The sequence below is a fragment of the Cherax quadricarinatus genome, chromosome 13 (genome assembly GCF_038502225.1).
Source record: "Cherax quadricarinatus isolate ZL_2023a chromosome 13, ASM3850222v1, whole genome shotgun sequence".
NCBI classification, from domain to species: Eukaryota; Metazoa; Arthropoda; class Malacostraca; order Decapoda; family Parastacidae; genus Cherax; species Cherax quadricarinatus.
The window spans coordinates 42,158,695-42,180,170 of record NC_091304.1 but is presented as its reverse complement, the minus strand read 5'-3'; the positions used below and the strand labels follow the sequence as shown (position 1 = coordinate 42,180,170).

Genomic DNA, 21,476 nt, shown 5'->3' with positions numbered 1-21,476 from the left:
TTCGGACCAAAAAGTGGCTGAAAAATATGTGAAGGAATTCAAGGAGTACATAAACAGTGAAGAATTGAAACCTGAACAAATGTTTAATTGTGACGAAACAGGCCTGTTTTGGAAGAAAATGCCAAGCAGGACCTACATTACTCAGGAGGAAAAGGCACTCCCTGGACATAAGCCTATGAAAGACAGGCTTACTCTTTTGATGTGTGCTAATGCTAGTGGTAATTGCTAAGTGAAGCCTTTATTGGTGTATCACTCTGAAACTCCCAGAGCGTTCAGGCAAAACAATGTCCTCAAGGCTAATTTGTGTGTGATGTGGAGGGCAAACAGTAAGGCATGGGTCACTAGGGACTTTTTCTATGACTGGTTACACCATGCATTTGCCCCCACTGTGAAAAATTATCTAATGGAAAAGAAATTGGACCTTAAGTGCCTCCTGGTATTAGACAATGCTCCTGGTCATCCTTCAGACTTGGCAGAGCGACTTTCTGGGGACACGAGCTTCATTAAGGTCAAGTTTTTGCCTCCTAATACCACCCCTCTCCTGCAGCCCATGGACCAGCAGGTCATTTCAAACTTCAAAAAACTCTACACAAAAGCTATGTTTCAAAAGTTCTTTGAAGTGACCTCAGACACTCGACTGACTAAGAGAGTTTTGGAAAGATCACTATAGTATCTTTAGTTGTGTAAACCTTATAGGTAAGGCTTGGGAGGGAGTGACTAAGAGGACCTTGAACTCTGCTTGGAAGAAACTCTGGCCACATTGTGTAGAAGAAAGGGATTTTGAAGGGTTTGGGGCTAACCCTGAGAAGCGTATGCCAGTAGTGGAATCCACTGTGGCATTGGGGAAGTCCTTAGGGTTGGAGGTTAGTGGGGAGGATGTGGAAGAGTTGGTGGAGGAGGACAATGAAGAACTAACCACTGATGAGCTGCAAGATCATCTTCAACAGCAAGAGGCCAGACCTGAGGAAACTGCTTCAGAGGAGGGGAGAGAGAAATTGAGGAAGTTGCCTACTTCAAGGATTAAAGAAATGTGTACATAGTGGGTTGAACTGCAAACCTTTTTTGATGAAAATCACCCTCAGATAGCTACTGCAAGCCGTGTTGGCAACCTGTACAATGACAATGTTATGGCCCATTTTAGGAAAGTCTTAAAGGAACGGGAGGTACAGAGCTCTATGGACAGATTTGTTGTGCAACAGAGGTCCAGTGACTCTCAAGCTGGTCCTAGTGGCATTAAAAGAAGAAGGGAAGTAACCCCAGAAAAGGACTTGCTACCTTAAGTCCTAATGGAAGGGGATTCCCCTTCTAAACAATAACTTCTACATTCTCCCCTCCTCCCATCCCATCAATCATCACCAGATCTTCAATAAAGGTAAGTGTCATGTATTCTATTCTTAGTAGAGTAGTAATTGTGCATGTCTTCTTCAGTTTGTGTGTATTAAAATTAGTATTTCATGAGGTAAAAATTTTTTTATTTTCATACTTCGGGTGTCAGGAACGGATTAATTTGATTTCCATTATTTCTTATGGGGAAAATTAATTCGGCTGACGGTAATTTCAGCTTACGATGAGCTCTCAGGAACGGATTAATATCATAAGGCGGGAGTCCACTGTATTGGCTCTGCTAATGCCCAAGAACTTGGTTAACCCTTTGAGGGTTTTGGTCGTACTAGTACGTCTTACGCGTAGGGGTTTTTGACATACTAGTACGCATAAATTCTAGCGGCCTCAAATCTCGCAGGAAAAGGCTGATAAGCCTAGATGTGAGAGAATGGGTCTGTGTGGTGGGTGTGCGCAGTAGGAAAAAAATCTGGGACCCAGTGGTGCATTGTGGGAATGCCATCATAGTACACAATTTCCACCGTGCCCTGCGGTAAGAAGTTCCTCACTCCTCGGCGAATTGGGACACTTTTGTTCCCCAGTGACAGTTCTAATACAGATGGAAGTGACAGTGAAGATGAGTTTCAAGGTTCTGGTGAGGTTTTGACCGAAACTAATGACCATAATATGAGTAATAGTGAGGAAAACCCAGACAACCCACAGCCTTCCACCTCTGGTGCTGGGCCGTCGTTCAGTTGTACCAGAATCAAAGAGGAAACTCCTATTTTCCAAAATCCCAGATTCAGATGTGAGCATTGGTGATGATAATGATAGTGATTATGAACTACAAGCTCTTCAAACTTGTTCCAAGAATGGAGGAGGAGGAGGAGGCAGTGGAGGAGGAGGCAGAGGAGGAGGAGGCAAGAGGAGGAGGAGGCAAGAGGAGGAGGAGGCAGAGGAGGAGGAGGAGGAAGAAGAAGAGGAGGAGGAGGAGGAAGAAGAGGAGGAGGAGGAGGAAGAAGAGGAGGAGGAGGAGGAAGAAGAGGAGGAGGAGGAGGAGGAGGAGGAGGAGGAGGAGGAGGAGGAGGAGGAGGAAGAAGAAGAATACGTAATGATAACAATAATACATAATAATAATACATAATAATAATAATACATAATAATAATAATCCATAATAATAATAATAGGTAATAATAATAATATGTAATAATAAATGTTCACCCATGACAGTAACAAGATAAGGGGAGATAACATCTGATAAGTGCTGACGTTTGATGAGGGTAAATGAGGGTAGAGCTGATGCCAAAAGATGAGATGAACATCGCCCTCCCTTTGTTTTTGCTGGTATACTAACATTTCTGTCTGTCTATTTGCCTGTCTGTCAAGCTCCCTGTCTATCCATCTAGCTCTCTGTCTCAGAGAGCCACAAGACTGCGTCATCACTTTTACTCACATCTTCAAGCAGAGTATAGCACTTTGTCTGGGTTTCTTGGGTTATCCTAGGTAATTTATACTATGTATACTTGTATTTATGTGTACCTGTGAGACAGAGATAGACAGACAGATAGAATGAGGGAGAAAGATAATTAGATAGAATGGAGGAGGGGAAGCAGCATCCGACCCCATTGTTTTGACAGGCCGGAGGGGGAAAGAGTAATTAGCCAATAAATCACTTTGACAGCTGCCGACTCCTTGTAATTTACACTATGGACGAGGAGGAGAAGGAGAAGGAGGAAGAAGAGGAGGAGGAGGAAGAGGAATAAGAGGAGGAGGAGGAAGAGTAGGAGGAAGAGGAAGAAGAGGAGGAGGAGGAAGAGGAGGAGGAGGAAGAGGAAGAGTAGGAGGAAGAGGAAGAGTAGGAGGAAGAGGAAGAGGAGGAAGAGGAAGAAGAGGAGGAGGAGGGTGGAACACTAGTACACTGGTACTGGTATACTAACATTTCTGTCTGTCTATTTGTCTGTCTGTCAAGCTCCCTGTCTATCTGTCTATCCATCTAGCTCTCTGTCTCAGAGAGCCACAAGACTGTGTCATCACTTTTACTCACATCTTCAAGCAGAGTATAGCACTTTGTCTGGATTTCTTGGGTTATCCTAGGTAATTTATACTATGTATACTTGTATTTATGTGTACCTGTGAGACAGAGATAGACAGACAGATAGAAAGAGAGAGACAGATTGAAAGAGATAGAATGAGGGAGAAAGATAAAACACCATTGTGTATGACACCATGTTTCAGAGTTCCACAAGCTGCAGAACTAATAGGAATATGTTCAGTGACTGTATATTGGTATATATATTATAGAACAATAATAATAAACAATGTTTTGTATTGTTTGTTTTTGTAAACAAGTTTTGTAAACAATATATTGATAATTATGTTTGTGTGCTTATTGTGTTGTATACAACGAGTGTATATATGTACATTGCACCTTACTTTGGTCTCATAGGCCACATAAGTTATGTGAAAAAATAAAATAGTGAAAAAAACAACAAACCTTCAAATACAAGTAAATCAAAGTTTACCGGGTGAGCGGCAGTCGCCGCTGTTGCCATACGCGGCTCATTTTCTGCAAACTTCATGCATCCATATCTCCGTAAGTATTGATGGTAAAATTTTTTTGTTTATCCTATAATGTTTAGAAAAAAAAAACTCTATTTTTTCATAAGAAAAAATAATTTTTTTTTTTTTTGAAATTTGGCCGACCCTGAGAACGAGTTTCGGAGAGGGCCTGTCGACCCTCAAAGGGTTAAGGACATTCGTCCCGAATGTGTCTGCGCGGCCTGAGCCCATGTAAAGCCAGTGTGCCATTGTTTACTAGGCAGGAAAGACGGTTCCACATGTACATTCGATATATTTTGTATTATTCCATTGTTTTTAGTGCATGTAACTGCTAAATAAGCCACCATGGCCCAAAGAAAGCTTCTAGTGCCAGCCCTCTGGTAAAGAAGGAAAGAGCACAATAGAATTCAAGAAAAAACTCGTAGCAAAGTACCAAAGTGGAGAAGAAAGAGACAGGGGAGACTGTGCCTTCTGCAATGATTCAGTGATTTTACGATATGTACGATACTAAAGCAGCAGGTATCGATAAAGGCTATAATGCTAGCCAGCGATAAAGTGTAGAATTAACAGTGTAGCAAGTAAGTTAAGCGAGTCAGCGATAGAAAAATGACACGAAAGTAAATCTCCAATGTTGTTGGATGTGTATCAGCCCAATGAACATACGCTGGCCTCCTATTTTCCACCACTCTAAAACTCTGCGAGCATCTCCTCCATCAAACTAATTAAACTAACATCTCCTCCAAGGTAAGCATAAATATAAAAGTAAAATTTTTTTTTTTTATTATTATCACACTGGCCGATTCCCACCAAGGCAGGGTGGCCCGAAAAACAAAACTTTCACCATCATTCACTCCATCACTGTCTTGCCAGAAGGGTGCTTTACACTACAGTTTTTAAACTGCAACATTAACACCCCTCATTCAGAGTGCAGGCACTGTACTTCCCATCTCCAGGACTCAAGTCCGGCCTGCTGGTTTCCCTGAACCCCTTCATAAATGTTACTTTGCTCACACTCCAAGAGCACATCAAGTATTAAAAACCATTTGTCTCCATTCACTCCTATCAAACACGCTCACACATGACTGCTGGAAGTCCAAGCCCCTCGCACACAAAACCTCCTTTACCCCCTCCCTCCAACCTTTCCTAGGCAGACCCCTACCCCGCCTTCCTTCCACTACAGACTGTACACTCTTCAAGTCACTCTGTTTCGCTCCATTCGCTCTACATGTCTGAACCACCTCAACAACCCTTCCTCAGCCCTCTGGACAACAGTTTTGGTAATCCCGCACCTCCTCCTAACTTCCAAACTACGAATTCTCTGCATTATATTCACACCACACATTGCCCTCAGACATGACATCTCCACTGCCTCCAGCCTTCTCCTCGCTGCAACATTCATCACCCATGCTTCACACTATACTCTCATACATTCCCCTCTTTGCCTCCAAGGACAAAGTTCTTTGTCTCCACAGACTCCTAAGTGCACCACTCACCCTTTTCCCCTCATCAATTCTATGATTCACCTCATCTTTCATAGACCCATCCGCTGACACGTCCACTCCCAAATATCTGAATACATTCAACTCCTCCATACTCTCTCCCTCCAATCTGATATCCAATCTTTCATCACCTAATCTTTTTGTTATCCTCGTAACCTTACTGTTTCTTGTATTCACTTTTAATTTTCTTCTTTTGCACACCCTACCAAATTCATCCACCAATCTCTACAACTTCTCTTCAGAATCTCCCAAGAGCACAGTGTCATCAGCAAAGAGCAACTGTCACAACTCCCACTTTATGTTTGATTCTTTATCTTTTAACTCCACGCCTCTTGCCAAGACCCTCGCATTTACTTCTCTTACAACCCCATCTATAAATATATTAAACAACCATGGTGACATCACACATCCTTGTCTAAGGCCTACTTTTACTGGGAAATAATCTCCCTCTTTCCTACATACTCTAACTTGAGCCTCACTATCCTCATAAGAACTCTTCACTGCTTTCAGTAACCTACCTCCTACACCATACACCTGCAACATCTGCCACATTGCCCCCCTATCCACCCTGTCATATGTCTTTTCCAAATCCATAAATGCCACAAAGACCTCTTTAGCCTTATTTAAATACTGTTCACTTATATGTTTAACTGTAAACACCTGGTCCACACACACACTACCTTTCCTAAAGCCTCCTTGTTCATCTGCTATCCTATTCTCCATCTTACTCTTAATTCTTTCAATAATAATTCTACCATACACTTTACCAGGTATACTCAACAGACTTATCCCCCTATAATTTTTGCACTCTCTTTTGTCCCCTTTGCCTTTATACAAAGGAACTATGCATGCTCTCTGCCAATCCCTAGGTACCTTACCCTCTTCCATACATTTATTAAATAATTGCACCAACCACTCCAAAACTATATCCCCACCTGCTTTTAACATTTCTATCTTTATCCCATCAATCCCGGTTGCCTTACCCCCTTTCATTTTACCTACTGCCTCACGAACTTCCCCCACACTCACAACTGGCTCTTCCTCACTCCTACAAGCTGTTATTCCTCCTTGCCCTATACACGAAATCACAGCTTCCCTATCTTCATCAACATTTAACAATTCCTCAAAATATTCCCTCCCTCTTCCCAATACCTCTAACTCTCCTCGCCTATTTTTAACTGACAAATCCATTTGTTCTCTAGGCTTCCTTAACTTGTTAATCTCACTCCAAAACTTTTTCTTATTTTCAACAAAATTTGTTGATAACATCTCACCCATTCACTCATTTGCTCTCTTTTTACATTGCTTCACCACTCTCTTAACCTCTCTTTCTCCATATACTCTTCCCTCCTTGCATCACTTCTACTTTGTAAAAACTTCTCATATGCTAACTTTTTCTCCCTTACTACTCTCTTTACATCATCATTCCACCAGTCGCTCCTCTTCCCTCCTGCACCCACTTTCCTGTAACCACAAACTTCTGCTGAACACTCTAACACTACATTTTTAAACCTACCCCATAACTCTTCAACCCCATTGCCTATGCTCTCATTAGCCCATCTATCCTCCAATAGCTGTTTATATCTTACCCTAACTGCCTCCTCTTTTAGTTTATAAACCTTCACCTCTTTCTTCCCTGATGCTTCTATTCTCCTTGTATCCCATCTACCTTTTACTCTCACTGTAGCTACAACTAGAAAGTGATCTGATATATCTGTGGCCCCTCTATAAACATGTACATCCTGAAGTCTACTCAACAGTCTTTTATCTACCAATACATAATCCAACAAACTACTGTCATTTCACCCTACATCATATCTTGTATACTTATTTATCCTCTTTTTCTTAAAATATGTATTACCTATAACTAAACCCCTTTCTATACAAAGTTCAATCAAAGGGCTCCCATTATCATTTACACCTGGCACCCCAAACTTACCTACCACACCCTCTCTAAAAGTTTCTCCTACTTTAGCATTCAGGTCCCCTACCACAATTACTCTCTCACTTGGTTCAAAGGCTCCTATACATTCACTTAACATCTCCCAAAATCTCTCTCTCTCCTCTACATTCCTCTCTTCTCCAGGTGCATACACGCTTATTATGACCCACTTTTCGCATCCAACCTTTACTTTAATCCACATAATCCTTGAATTTACACATTCATATTCTCTTTTCTCCTTCCATAACTGATCCTTCAACATTACTGCTACCCCTTCCTTTGCTCTAACTCTCTCAGATACTCCAGATTTAATCCCATTTATTTCCCCCCACCGAAACTCCCCTACCCCCCCTTCAGCTTTGTTTCGCTTAGGGCCAGGACATCCAACTTCTTTTCATTCATAACATCAGCAATCATCTGTTTCTTGTCATCTGCACTACATCCATGCACATTCAAGCATCCCAGTTTTATAAAGTTTTTCTTCTTCTCTTTTTTAGTAAATGTCTACAGGAGAAGGGGTTACTAGCCCATTGCTCCCAGCATTTTAGTCACCTCATATGACACGCATGGCTTACGGAGGAAAGGTTCTTTTCCACTTCCCCATGAACAATAGAAGAAATAAAGAAGAACAAGAGCTATTTAGAAAAAGGAGAAAAACCTAGATGCGTGCGTGTCTGTGAAGTGTGACCAAAGTGTAGGTAGGAGTAGCAAGATATCCCTGTTATCTAGTGTGTTTATGAGACAGAAAAAGAAACAAGCAATCCTACCATCATGCAAAACAGTTACAGGTTTCTGTTTCACAGTCATCTGGCAGGACGGTAGTACTTCCCTGGGTGGTTGCTGTCTACCAACCTACTACCTATAAAAGTAAATATAAGTGTAAATATAAAAGGACCCCAATGGAAATACGTAAGTCACTCTGACTTTTTTTTGGGGGTTATCCTAGGTACTTAACAAATATGCTGCTATGTATGATAATCTATGTACATAACTGTATATGCATATACCTGAATAAACTTACTTACTTATTTATAAATTAAAATGCAAATATTTTTTATTTATAAATTACATACATTGTTTAACCCTTTCAGGGTCCACAAGCCCTCTCAGAGACTTGTTCTCAGGGTCCCCCACATTTCAAAAAAAAAAAAGAAAAAAAATATTTTTTCTTAAGAATAGATAGAGAATCTTTTCCCGATCATAATGACCTCAAAAGTATGAAATTTGATGGAAAACTTACGGAATTATGCTCTTGCGAAGTTAGCGGTCTCAACGATGTTTACGCATTAGCGATATTGCCCACTTTGAGCCCTATTTTCAGCCAATTCCAGTGTACTAGTCGACAAAAATCATACCTATTTCGCTAGATCTCTATTTTTTTCTATCGAATGAGTACAAGAAACCGCCCATTTACAGATCTCAACTATCCAATACAGTGGTCAGAAATTAGCAATTTTGCCAATTTCACACAAATTTTGAAAGATGCCAATTTCCAAGTAGGGTCCAGAATAAACAAGAAAGACATTCCTGGCACTAAAATAACATTTCCTTTGTTCATTAGTCATGTCCCCACGCCCCTCTTACATTCTTTTGCTTTCCATTTTGAATTTTTATTCTCACAAAAAATAGAAGATTTACTGTTATGCAGACTACTGCATTAGTGTAGAAATGGTATAAATAACATCAGCACACTTGTGAAAGAATATCAGAATTGCCAGTTGACGTGTACTGGATGCTTAGCATGATTTGTTTACTTTTGAACTTCAGTAAAAATCGAACATTTCTTCTACTTTGAGCTCAATTTCAAGGTACTTTTCATTGTAAAACCAGTCAAAATCATCTCAATTTCTGTAAAATGTCTTCCATTCTATCAAATGAGACCAGGAAAACTAGAATACAACAATAAATACCATACGAAAATACAGTGCAAAGTCCCTGCTTTAATCCAAACACAAGGTCTATGTATTTTTTTTCTCATTACGCACTGTGTGCTGCAGGATTTTTTTTATACTGCACACACTGACCACACAGACCCATTCTTTCATATGTAGGCCTACCAGCTTTCTCTCACTAGATTTGAAGGCGCTTGAATTTATGAGTACTAGTACATCAAGGACCCTGGCACGTAAGCAGTACTAGTATGGCCGAAACCCTGAAAGGGTTAAGTGTGAACAGTGGTGGTGGGTTCTGCAGCTGCCTCCACCACCACGAATATGTACGGCTTTTCTCAGTGGCCCTTATAATATAAACCCAACAATAACACCACCACCACTTACTCCTCACATACATTATGACGTATTTTATTCATTCTAGAGTATATATATCATGTTTCTATGTTATTAATATTGTTTATTATGTCATATTAGATGAATTATGATAGATAAATAAGCCGTAGAGATGACATTAGCGTCATATTGAAGCATAATAAACTCATCTTCCTCTTCCCTCCTACCTGTCTTCCATACACCAAGAATCAATGAAGGTAAGTGTGATGCTAAATGTTCTGGAGATGGGAAGTACAGTGCCTGCACTCTGAAGGAGGGGTGTTAATGTTGCAGTTTAAAAACTGTAGTGTAAAGCACCCTTCTGGCAAGACAGTGATGGAGTGAATGATGGTGAAAGTTTTTCTTTTTCGGGCCACCCTGCCTTGGTGGGAATCGGCCAGTGTGATAATAAAAAAAATAATAAAATAATTATCCATTTTATTAGTGCTTTATATTTATCTGTCATTGTTTTCTGTATGTATATCTATATTTAATCTTTAAAAAAATATTTTTTGTTAATACTTTTGGCTCTCTGAAATGGATTAATTGGATTTCCATTATTTCTTATGGGGAAAATTAATTCGGCCAACGGCAAAATCGGTTAAAGGCAAGCTCTCTGGAACGGATTAATGCCATTACCCGAGGGTCCACTGTAATCCACTGTTTTTCATGGTTGTTGATTAAATACAACTGCGAAATAAATAACCATGTCCCCAAAGAAAGTTCCTAGTAAAGTCCTTTGGTAAAAAAAGTGAGAAACACAATGGAATTTAAGAAAGAAGTTGTTGAAAAGCAAGAGAGTGGTTTTCAAGTCCTAGAACTTGTCAGGATGTATGGGAAAAACAAATCAACAATCATTTCTATCCTGGCAAAGAAAGTAGAAATCAAGGAAGCTAAAGTTGCAAAAGGAGTAAATGTGCTAACCAAACAAAGGCCACCAATAATAGAAGATATAGACCATATATGGACCAACATACTAGCCCCCCTTAAATCAGGGATAATCACAGATAGCACTACAGACCACAACCCTACCTTCCTCCTGACAAACATTAATAAACCACCACTTGAATACAACAAAGTCTCATTTAGACTCCATGACGAGGCCTCAATAAGGAAGTTCACAACTGACCTAGAGATTGTTGACTGGCCTACAGAATTCTCCAAGGCCAATGGTATTGATGACTGGACAGACATTTTTCTTAACAAATTACTTAGACTATACAACAAACATTGTCCTATAAAAACGAAACAGATCACAAACAAACGGCTTGGTTGCCCATGGCTAACCAGCACCATTCTGCAATCCATTGACAAGAAACACCAATATGAAAAGCAATATAGACAGGGCTTAATACACAAAGATATTCTTAAACACTATTCATCAGTTCTCACCAAAGTAATAAAGAAAGCCAAACAACTATACTACTCCAGTAGATTCACAGACACTAGAGGAGATATAAAAAAGACCTGGAAAACACTCTCTCAGATTCTAGGGACCCACAAACTGAAAAAAAACAAGAATATTGTCCTAACTAAACCTAATGAAACACCACTACATCCCACTGACACAGCTAACAAGATAAATGACTTCTTCTCAACCATAGGATCTAATCTCGCCAATAAAATCCCACATACTAATGCCCATGCCGGGGACTACCTAGATGGGAATTTCCCAAATTCCTTCTATCTTGCACCAACTGAGCCCTGGGAAGTCACCGAGATTATAAAGTCACTTAAAAACAACTCAGGGAATCTGTCTAATGTCCCACCATTACTGTACAAGCGAGCGGCCCATATCCTTTCGCATGCTATTTCATTACTTTTTAACAAGTCTCTAGAAACTAGCACCTTCCCGAAACTACTCAAGATGGCAAGGGTTACACCAATACATAAAGGTGGTGACCCTACAGACTTAAACAACTATAGGCCAATATCAAACTTACCATTGCTATCCAAAATCTTTGAGAAACTCGTGCACAGGAGACTATATTCATTTATAACAGCACAAAACATACTCAACCCCTGCCAATTTGGATTTAGGAAAAATAAAAGCACTAATGATGCAATCATAAAAATGCTAGATCTGCTTTACACAGCATTGGAAAATAAGGAATATCCACTAGGAATTTTTATTGACCTAAGAAAAGCTTTTGACACAGCAGACCATGACATCCTACTCCACAAACTTGACCATTACGGTATAAGAGGCCATGCTCTTGTTTATTTCAAATCTTACCTTACTAATAGGTATCAGTATGTTACCATTAAAGACACAGCATCAACAACACGGCCACTTGATACTGGAGTTCCGCAGGGAAGTGTCCTTGGTCCCCTGCTCTTCCTCATATACATCAATGATCTTCCAAACGTATCCCAACACCTGAAACCCATTCTCTTTGCTGACGACACGACTTATGTCATCTCTCACCCTAATCTTGCCACCCTCAACACCATTGTTAACGAGGAGCTGATCAAAATATCGACTTGGATGACAGCCAATAAACTTACGCTTAACACTGACAAAACCTACTATATTATGTTTGGTAGCAGAGCAGGAGATGCACAAATTAACATTAAGATCGACAACACTCTAATTACCAGACATAATGAGGGCAAATTCCTAGGCCTATACCTTGACAACAACCTGAATTTCAGCACCCTTATCCAACACATAACCAAAAAAGTATCCAAAACAGTTGGGATCCTCTCCAAGATACGATACTACGTGCCGCAAAATGCCCTTCTCACACTATACCACTCACTTATTTATCCATACCTCACCTATGCTATTTGTGCTTGGGGATCAACTGCAGCAACACACCTAAAGCCAATAATAACCCAACAAAAAGCTGCAGTAAGAATAATCACTAAATCCCATCCCTGGCAACACCCCCCCCCCACTCTTCATAGATCTAAACTTACTCCCTGTTCAGTACATCCACACTTACTACTGTGCAATCTACATCTACAGGACCTTAAACTCCAATATCAACCTTGACCTAAAACGCTTTCTTGATAGTTGTGACAGAACCCACAGGCATAACACCAGACACAAACATCTCTACGACATTCCCCATGTCCGACTAAACCTTTACAAAAATTCAATGTATGTCAAAGGCCCTAAAATCTGGAACACCCTACCTGAGAACTCTAGAACTGAAGACACATTCATCACCTTCAAAACTACCATTAGAAAACATCTTATCTCCCTGATAAACCCCATCAACTAACTACACGAATACCACCTGGTGGTTCACACTTACACTCACTCACCCATTTGACCATAAACAGAAATATTAATCTCAATCTTAAAATAATGAATCCTATGATACTCCAATACTGAAACTATGTACTGTGCCAAAACAAAAGCATTCACATTGCTAAACTCACAAACTAGTATTTAGTCACTTAGCCATAATACCAACTTACCTCATAATTTGTAATATTTTAAAATAAAGAATTAAACTAAGTCTGCCCGAAATGCCTAGCCATGCTAGGCGTTCTAGTGGTACACTCTGTAATCATTATTTAACTACATGTAAACCACACAACAACCAAATTCTGTAAATTCAACATTGTAATCTTTATAGAGAATAAATTTTGAATTTGAATTTGAATAAGGTGCCATTGTACCATATTCTACCATATGGTATCATTGTATCATATGGTGCCATTGTACCATATGGTACCATTGCACTCTATGGCACCATTGTACCATATGGTACTATATGGTACCATTGTATTCAACACAATAACCGCACTAATATTTTCATTATTTTGTTTACAATAAACTTATAAGCAAGTTTTGTAAGCAATATAATGATAAATAAATTAGTGCAGTTATTGTGTTGAATACAATGAGTGTACACTTATACAATATACATTATACTGGTCTCACAGGCCACAAATGTTATTAGAAAAAGAAAAAAATTAGAAAAGAAAAGAAAGAAGTATAAAAAACGTAAAATAAAAAAATGCAATTCTGCGGAAGTCGCTGATGTTGCCGCCACCCGGTCATTTTGGGTCAACTTCCCGCCACTGTATCTCGGTAAGTACTGATCAGAATTTTTTTTCTTTTACTACCTTCACAAAAATATTATCTTTAATTCTGTAAGATTTTTTTTTTTTTTTTTTCAAAATTTCTTGGACACTGAGGCACCCCTTCAGATTTTGGCCTTGGACCCTGAAAGGGTTAAGTATTATATGTATTTATAATTGTTTTGTGTTTGTAAAACTATAGTTATTGTTTAAAAAATGTATTTTTTTTTTAACCCTTTCAGGGTCGGCAGGCCCTCTTCTAAACTTGTTGTCAGGGTCAGAATTTTTTTGAAGAAATAATTATTTTTTTCTCATGAAATGATAGAGAATCTTTTCCCAATCATAATGACACCAAAAGTATGAAATTTGATGGAAAATTTACGGAATTATGCTCTCGTGAAGTTAGCGGTCTCAACGATATTTACGCATCGGCAATTTCGCCCACTTTGAGCCCTATTATCGGCCAATTCCAATGTACCAGTCAACAAAAATTATACCTATTTCGCTAGAGCTCCATTTTGTCTATCGAATGAGTACAAGAAACCACCAATTTACCGATTTCAACTAACCAATAATGTGGTCAGAAATTGGCAATTTTGCCAATTTCACACAAGTTTCAAAAGATGCCAATTTCCAAATAGGACCCAGAATAAACAAGACAGACATTCCTGGCACTAAAATAACATTTCCTCTGTTCATTACTCACGTCCCCAGGCCTCTGTTACATTTCTTTTGCTTTCCACTTCGAATTTTTATTCTCACAAAAAATAGAAGATTTATGTTATGCAGACTACTGCATTCGTGTAGAAATGGTGTAGAAATGGTATAAATAACATCAGCGCACTTGTGAAAGAACATTAGACTCACCAGTTGACGTGTATTGGACGTGTGGCATGATTTGTTTACCTTTGAACTTTGGCAAAAATCAAACATTTCTGCTACTTTGAGCTCAATTTCAAGGTACTTTTCATTGTGAAACCAATCAAAATCATCTCAATTTCCATAATATGTTTTCCATTCTATAAAATGAGACCAGGAAACTAGAATACAACCATAAATAGCATAAGAAAATATACTGCAAAGTCGCTGTTTTAAACCAAAAACACGGTCAGAGTTTTTTTTTCTCATTTTGCATTGTGTATTGCAGGTTTTTTTATACTACTCACACTGACCACATAGACCCATTCTTTCATATGTAGGCCTACCAGCTTTCTCTTGCTAGATTTGAAGGCACTAGAATTTATGCATACTAGTACGGGACCAACCCTGGTGTGCAAGCTGTACTAGTACGGCAACAACCCTGAAAGTGTTAATATTTTTGGGTGTCTGGAATGGATTAATTGGATTTACATTATTTCTTATGGAAAATATTGCTTTGACTTTTGAACAATTTGAGTTTCAGCTGAGCTTCTGGAACGGATTACGGCCAAAACTCGAGGTACCACTGTAGTAGTTTTTGTTGTAGTAGTAGTTTTTGTTGTAGTAGTAGTTTTTGTAGCAGTAGTAGTTTTTGTAGTAGCAGTAGTAGTTTTTGTAGTAGTAGTAGTTTTTGTAGCAGTAGTTGTAGTTTTTGTTGTAGTAGTAGTAGTAGTTTTTATAGCAGTAGTAGTAGTTTTTGTAGCAGTAGTAGTAGTAGTCGTAGTGTTTGTTGTAGTAGTAGTAGTTTTTTGTAGTAGTAGTAGTTTTTGTTGTAGTAGTAGTAGTTTTTGTAGTAGTAATAGTAGCTGTAGTGGTTGGTTGGTTGGTTTGGTTTGGTTTGGTTTGGTTTGGTTTAATTTTTTTTTTCTCCCAAGACAAGTTGATGAGAGTATGAAAGCATACACAAATGCAAAAGTAAAAACAAATTGATGCTATCTTAACCAATGACCCCTCTTACATTGGAACAGTGAAAATGGACAGGTCCAGGATGAAGCCTGGGCTGAACAAACTTGCAATTAAGCAGACATGGTCCACTTTATTGGTGGTTCAACTGGACCAGACAGCCATACAACACAGCGAATGTAGCCCATTACATTATCATCACTGGACACCTCATTAAGCGGACATGCTGAGCCTTTGTCTGCCCAGAATTTTTGTCCATTTTATCTAATATATGCTTTATGGAGGTCTATTTTATTGAGGATTTACTGTATATTTAAAACAAAAATATTGTATAGCTAATAATTATGACAATCTACCATATTGTTTTTTCCATACCTCCATATCTGGTATTATCCATGAGGTCTTCCAGGTCAATTGGAACTGAGGCTCCAGAAATAAGCATTTGAAGTTCCCTCCAGTCAAACATCTGCAGCCACTCCAGAGGTACAACATCTGCTACTCCTGTGAAAAACATGCATTAAGTGCTAACTAATTTTTACTTTTATAAATCACAGAATGGGTGGGGCTCAAGCCCATGGTAGACAAGTCCTGAAGCTCACTGGCCTGTGAACCTTAGGACTCACTTGCCATGGTAGACAAGTCCTGAAGCTCACTGGCCTGTGAACCTTAGGACTCACTTGCCATGGTAGACAAGTCCTGAAGCTCACTGGCCTGTGAACCTTAGGACTCACTTGCCATGGTAGACAAGTCCTGAAGCTCACTGGCCTGTGAACCTTAGGACTCACTTGCCATGGTAGACAAGTCCTGAAGCTCACTGGCCTGTGAACCTTAGGACTCACTTGCCATGGTAGACAAGTCCTGAAGCTCACTGGCCTGTGAACCTTAGGACTCACTTGCCATGGTAGACAAGTCCTGAAGCTCACTGGCCTGTGAACCTTAGGACTCACTTGCCATGGTAGACAAGTCCTGAAGCTCACTGGCCTGTGAACCTTAGGACTCACTTGCCATGGTAGACAAGTCCTGAAGCTCACTGGCCTGTGAACCTTAGGACTCACTTGCCATGGTAGACAAGTCCTGAAGCTCACTGGCCTGTGAACCTTAGGACTCACTTGCCATGGTAGACAAGTCCTGAAGCTCACTGGCCTGTGAACCTTAGGACTCACTTGCCATGGTAGACAAGTCCTGAAGCTCACTGGCCTGTGAACCTTAGGACTCACTTGCCATGGTAGACAAGTCCTGAAGTTCACTGGCCTGTGAATCTTTGGACTCACCTGCCATAGGTTTGAGCCCCCACTTGTTCCATATAATTTATTTATAATTGTGTTATTACGATTTTTTGAGTTATACTTAAATATTTTTTCAAACTTTTCTATCCTGAGAACACTCCTTTTTTTACATAATTGTTTTATCACATTAGCAGCATTACAGTTTTCTGAAATGATCTGAAATCTGGATTTTATTATTATTATTATCACACCGGCCGATTCCCACCAAGGCAGGGTGGCCCGAAAAAGAAAAACTTTCACCATCATTCACTCCATCACTGTCTTGCCAGAAGGGTGCTTTACACTACAGTTTTTAAACTGCAACATTAACACCCCTCCTTCAGAGTGCAGGCACTGTACTTCCCATCTCCAGGACTCAAGTCCGGCCTGCCGGTTTCCCTGAATCCCTTCATAAATGTTACTTTGCTCACACTCCAACAGCACGTCAAGTATTAAAAACCATTTGTCTCCATTCACTCCTATCAAACACGCTCACGCATGCCTGCTGGAAGTCCAAGCCCCTCGCACACAAAACCTCCTTTACCCCCTCCCTCCAACCCTTCCTAGGCCGACCCCTACCCCGCCTTCCTTCCACTACAGACTGATACACTCTTGAAGTCATTCTGTTTCGCTCCATTCTCTCTACATGTCCGAACCACCTCAACAACCCTTCCTCAGCCCTCTGGACAACAGTTTTGGTAATCCCGCACCTCCTCCTAACTTCCAAACTACGAATTCTCTGCATTATATTCACACCACACATTGCCCTCAGACATGACATCTCCACTGCCTCCAGCCTTCTCCTCGCTGCAACATTCATCACCCACGCTTCACACCCATATAAGAGCGTTGGTAAAACTATACTCTCATACATTCCCCTCTTTGCCTCCAAGGACAAAGTTCTTTGTCTCCACAGACTCCTAAGTGCACCACTCACTCTTTTTCCCTCATCAATTCTATGATTCACCTCATCTTTCATAGACCCATCCGCTGACACGTCCACTCCCAAATATCTGAATACGTTCACCTCCTCCATACTCTCTCCCTCCAATCTGATATTCAATCTTTCATCACCTAATCTTTTTGTTATCCTCATAACCTTACTCTTTCCTGTATTCACCTTTAATTTTCTTCTTTTGCACACCCTACCAAATTCATCCACCAATCTCTGCAACTTCTCTTCAGAATCTCCCAAGAGCACAGTGTCATCAGCAAAGAGCAGCTGTGACAACTCCCACTTTGTGTGTGATTCTTTATCTTTTAACTCCACGCCTCTTGCCAAGACCCTCGCATTTACTTCTCTTACAACCCCATCTATAAATATATTAAACAACCACGGTGACATCACACATCCTTGTCTAAGGCCTACTTTTACTGGGAAAAAATTTCCCTCTTTCCTACATACTCTAACTTGAGCCTCACTATCCTCGTAAAAACTCTTCACTGCTTTCAGTAACCTACCTCCTACACCATACACTTGCAACATCTGCCACATTGCCCCCCTATCCACCCTGTCATACGCCTTTTCCAAATCCATAAATGCCACAAAGACCTCTTTAGCCTTATCTAAATACTGTTCACTTATATGTTTCACTGTAAACACCTGGTCCACACACCCCCTACCTTTCCTAAAGCCTCCTTGTTCATCTGCTATCCTATTCTCCGTCTTACTCTTAATTCTTTCAATTATAACTCTACCATACACTTTACCAGGTACACTCAACAGACTTATCCCCCTATAATTTTTGCACTCTCTTTTATCCCCTTTGCCTTTATACAAAGGAACTATGCATGCTCTCTGCCAATCCCTAGGTACCTTACCCTCTTCCATACATTTATTAAATAATTGCACCAACCACTCCAAAACTATATCCCCACCTGCTTTTAACATTTCTATCTTTATCCCATCAATCCCGGCTGCCTTACCCCCTTTCATTTTACCTACTGCCTCACGAACTTCCCCCACACTCACAACTGGCTCTTCCTCACTCCTACAAGATGTTATTCCTCCTTGCCCTATACACGAAATCACAGCTTCCCTATCTTCATCAACATTTAACAATTCCTCAAAATATTCCTTCCATCTTCCCAATACCTCTAACTCTCCATTTAATAACTCTCCTCTCCTATTTTTAACTGACAAATCCACTTGTTCTCTAGGCTTTCTTAACTTGTTAATCTCACTCCAAAACTTTTTCTTATTTTCAACAAAATTTGTTGATAACATCTCACCCACTCTCTCATTTGCTCTCTTTTTACATTGCTTCACCACTCTCTTAACTTCTCTCTTTTTCTCCATATACTCTTCCCTCCTTGCATCACTTCTACTTTGTAAAAACTTCTCATATGCTAACTTTTTCTCCCTTACTACTCTCTTCACATCATCATTCCACCAATCGCTCCTCTTCCCTCCTGCACCCACTTTCCTGTAACCACAAACTTCTGCTGAACACTCTAACACTACATTTTTAAACCTACCCCATACCTCTTCGACCCCATTGCCTATGCTCTCATTAGCCCATCTATCCTCCAATAGCTGTTTATATCTTACCCTAACTGCCTCCTCTTTTAGTTTATAAACCTTCACCTCTCTCTTCCCTGATGCTTCTATTCTCCTTGTATCCCATCTACCTTTTACTCTCAGTGTAGCTACAACTAGAAAGTGATCTGATATATCTGTGGCCCCTCTATAAACATGTACATCCTGAAGTCTACTCAACAGTCTTTTATCTACCAATACATAATCCAACAAACTACTGTCATTTCGCCCTACATCATATCGTGTATACTTATTTATCCTCTTTTTCTTAAAATATGTATTACCTATAACTAAACCCCTTTCTATACAAAGTTCAATCAAAGGGCTCCCATTATCATTTACACCTGGCACCCCAAACTTACCTACCACACCCTCTCTAAAAGTTTCTCCTACTTTAGCATTCAAGTCCCCTACCACAATTACTCTCTCACTTGGTTCAAAGGCTCCTATACATTCACTTAACATCTCCCAAAATCTCTCTCTCTCCTCTGCATTCCTCTCTTCTCCAGGTGCATACACGCTTATTATGACCCACTTCTCGCATCCAACCTTTACTTTAATCCACATAATTCTTGAATTTACACATTCATATTCTCTTTTCTCCTTCCATAACTGATCATTTAACATTACTGCTACCCCTTCCTTTGCTCTAACTCTCTCAGATACTCCAGATTTAATCCCATTTATTTCCCCCCACTGAAACTCTCCTACCCCCTTCAGCTTTGTTTCGCTTAGGGCCAGGACATCCAACTTCTTTTCATTCATAACATCAGCAATCATCTGTTTCTTGTCATCTGCACTACATCCACGCACATTTAAGCAACCCAGTTTTATAAAGTTTTTCTTCTTCTCTTTTTTAGTAATTGTATACAGGAGAAGGGGTTACTAGCCCATTGCTCCCGGCATTTTAGTCGCCTCATACGACACGCATGGCTTACGGAGGAAAGATTCTTTTCCACTTCCCCATGGACAATAGAAGAAATAAAAAAGAACAAGAGCTATTTAGAAAAAGGAGAAAACCTAGATGTATGTATATATATATATGCATGTGCGTGTCTGTGAAGTGTGACCAAAGTGTAAGTAGGAGTAGCAAGATATCCCTGTTATCTTAGCGTGTTTATGAGACAGAAAAAGAAACCAGCAATCCTACCATCATGCAAAACAGTTACAGGTTTTTGTTTCACAGTCATCTGGCAGGACGGTAGTACTTCCCTGGGTGGTTGCTGTCTACCAACCTACTTACAATCTTCTTTGATATAATATTTGCAAACAACTTCAACAAATGATCATGTTCAGACTACAGGTGCCTCAGCAAGATAAGTTTAAACTTCTCAATGCTTTGTTTGATACAGATTTACAAACAGGGGTTTGAATAAAAAACAAAAACAAAGAAATGCATACAAACATAGATGGATTCCTTAAAAAAAAAAAAAAAAAAAAAGGAATTAAATAGAGGAGGAAAATAATACCAGCTCACAGTGCAGTTATGGAATCCAAGCCAACTGGTATGATTTATGATGCAATTTTTCCCAGGGAATATTGCATGAGGATAAAGGAATTAAAAGAATGAAGGGAAGTAACAGAGTAATCAACAACTGAATGAGATATGAATTAATGTTAATTATGGGCAAAAATGAATTCTCAGATAACCTACTTAGTTTTGTTATTACACAAATTTCCAAAATATTTGTTGCTGTCATCTACTTTACAACCCACCACAAAATAAACCCAAGTCCCGAACAAGAATACGACAAGAACAATACAGCAACAAGAATCGCTGAAAAATATCAGAAGCAGCAAACAGGATAAGGGCTAAAATAATGATAGTAGGAGATTTCAGTCATGAAGAGATAATCCAGAAGAACTGGACTCACATGGAGAAGTCTATAAAAATGAGAGAGAGAGTAAATGGCTTGAATTTATAATTTAGACATTCAAGCAAGATGTTAAAAAGCCAACAAATTAAGAGGTAATGACTCACAAAATTGTAATAAGAAGTTGATGAACAAGCAAGGCTGAACCTTGTATTCACATCCAGTGAGAATAGAATATGAATGCCATTAACCCTTTAGAATTCCATCATCGAAATTTGGATGTGTTTCTAGTATGTTATTGAATGGCTCTTTCTAAGACCTTTTACTTTTACAATGTTTGCAATAAGTTTCATAATTTTTTTTATAATACTTGAGAGTCCAAACAGTCATTATTTGTATTACAAGTAATTGGTT

The 21,476-nt window shown here is 39.5% G+C and overlaps 1 protein-coding gene across 6 annotated transcripts in view; it reads right to left on the bottom strand.

The window, feature by feature from the left end:
- The window catches only part of LOC128688738 (ubiquitin-protein ligase E3C), a 401,351-nt gene that overhangs the window by 18,577 nt on the left and 361,298 nt on the right, over positions 1-21,476 (bottom strand). For all 6 annotated transcript variants that reach the window (XM_070084672.1, XM_070084678.1, XM_070084673.1 and 3 more), the window contains one exon: positions 15,820-15,945. In XM_070084672.1, coding sequence (XP_069940773.1) covers positions 15,820-15,945 — 126 coding nt within the window. The remainder of the gene's footprint in view (positions 1-15,819; positions 15,946-21,476) is intronic.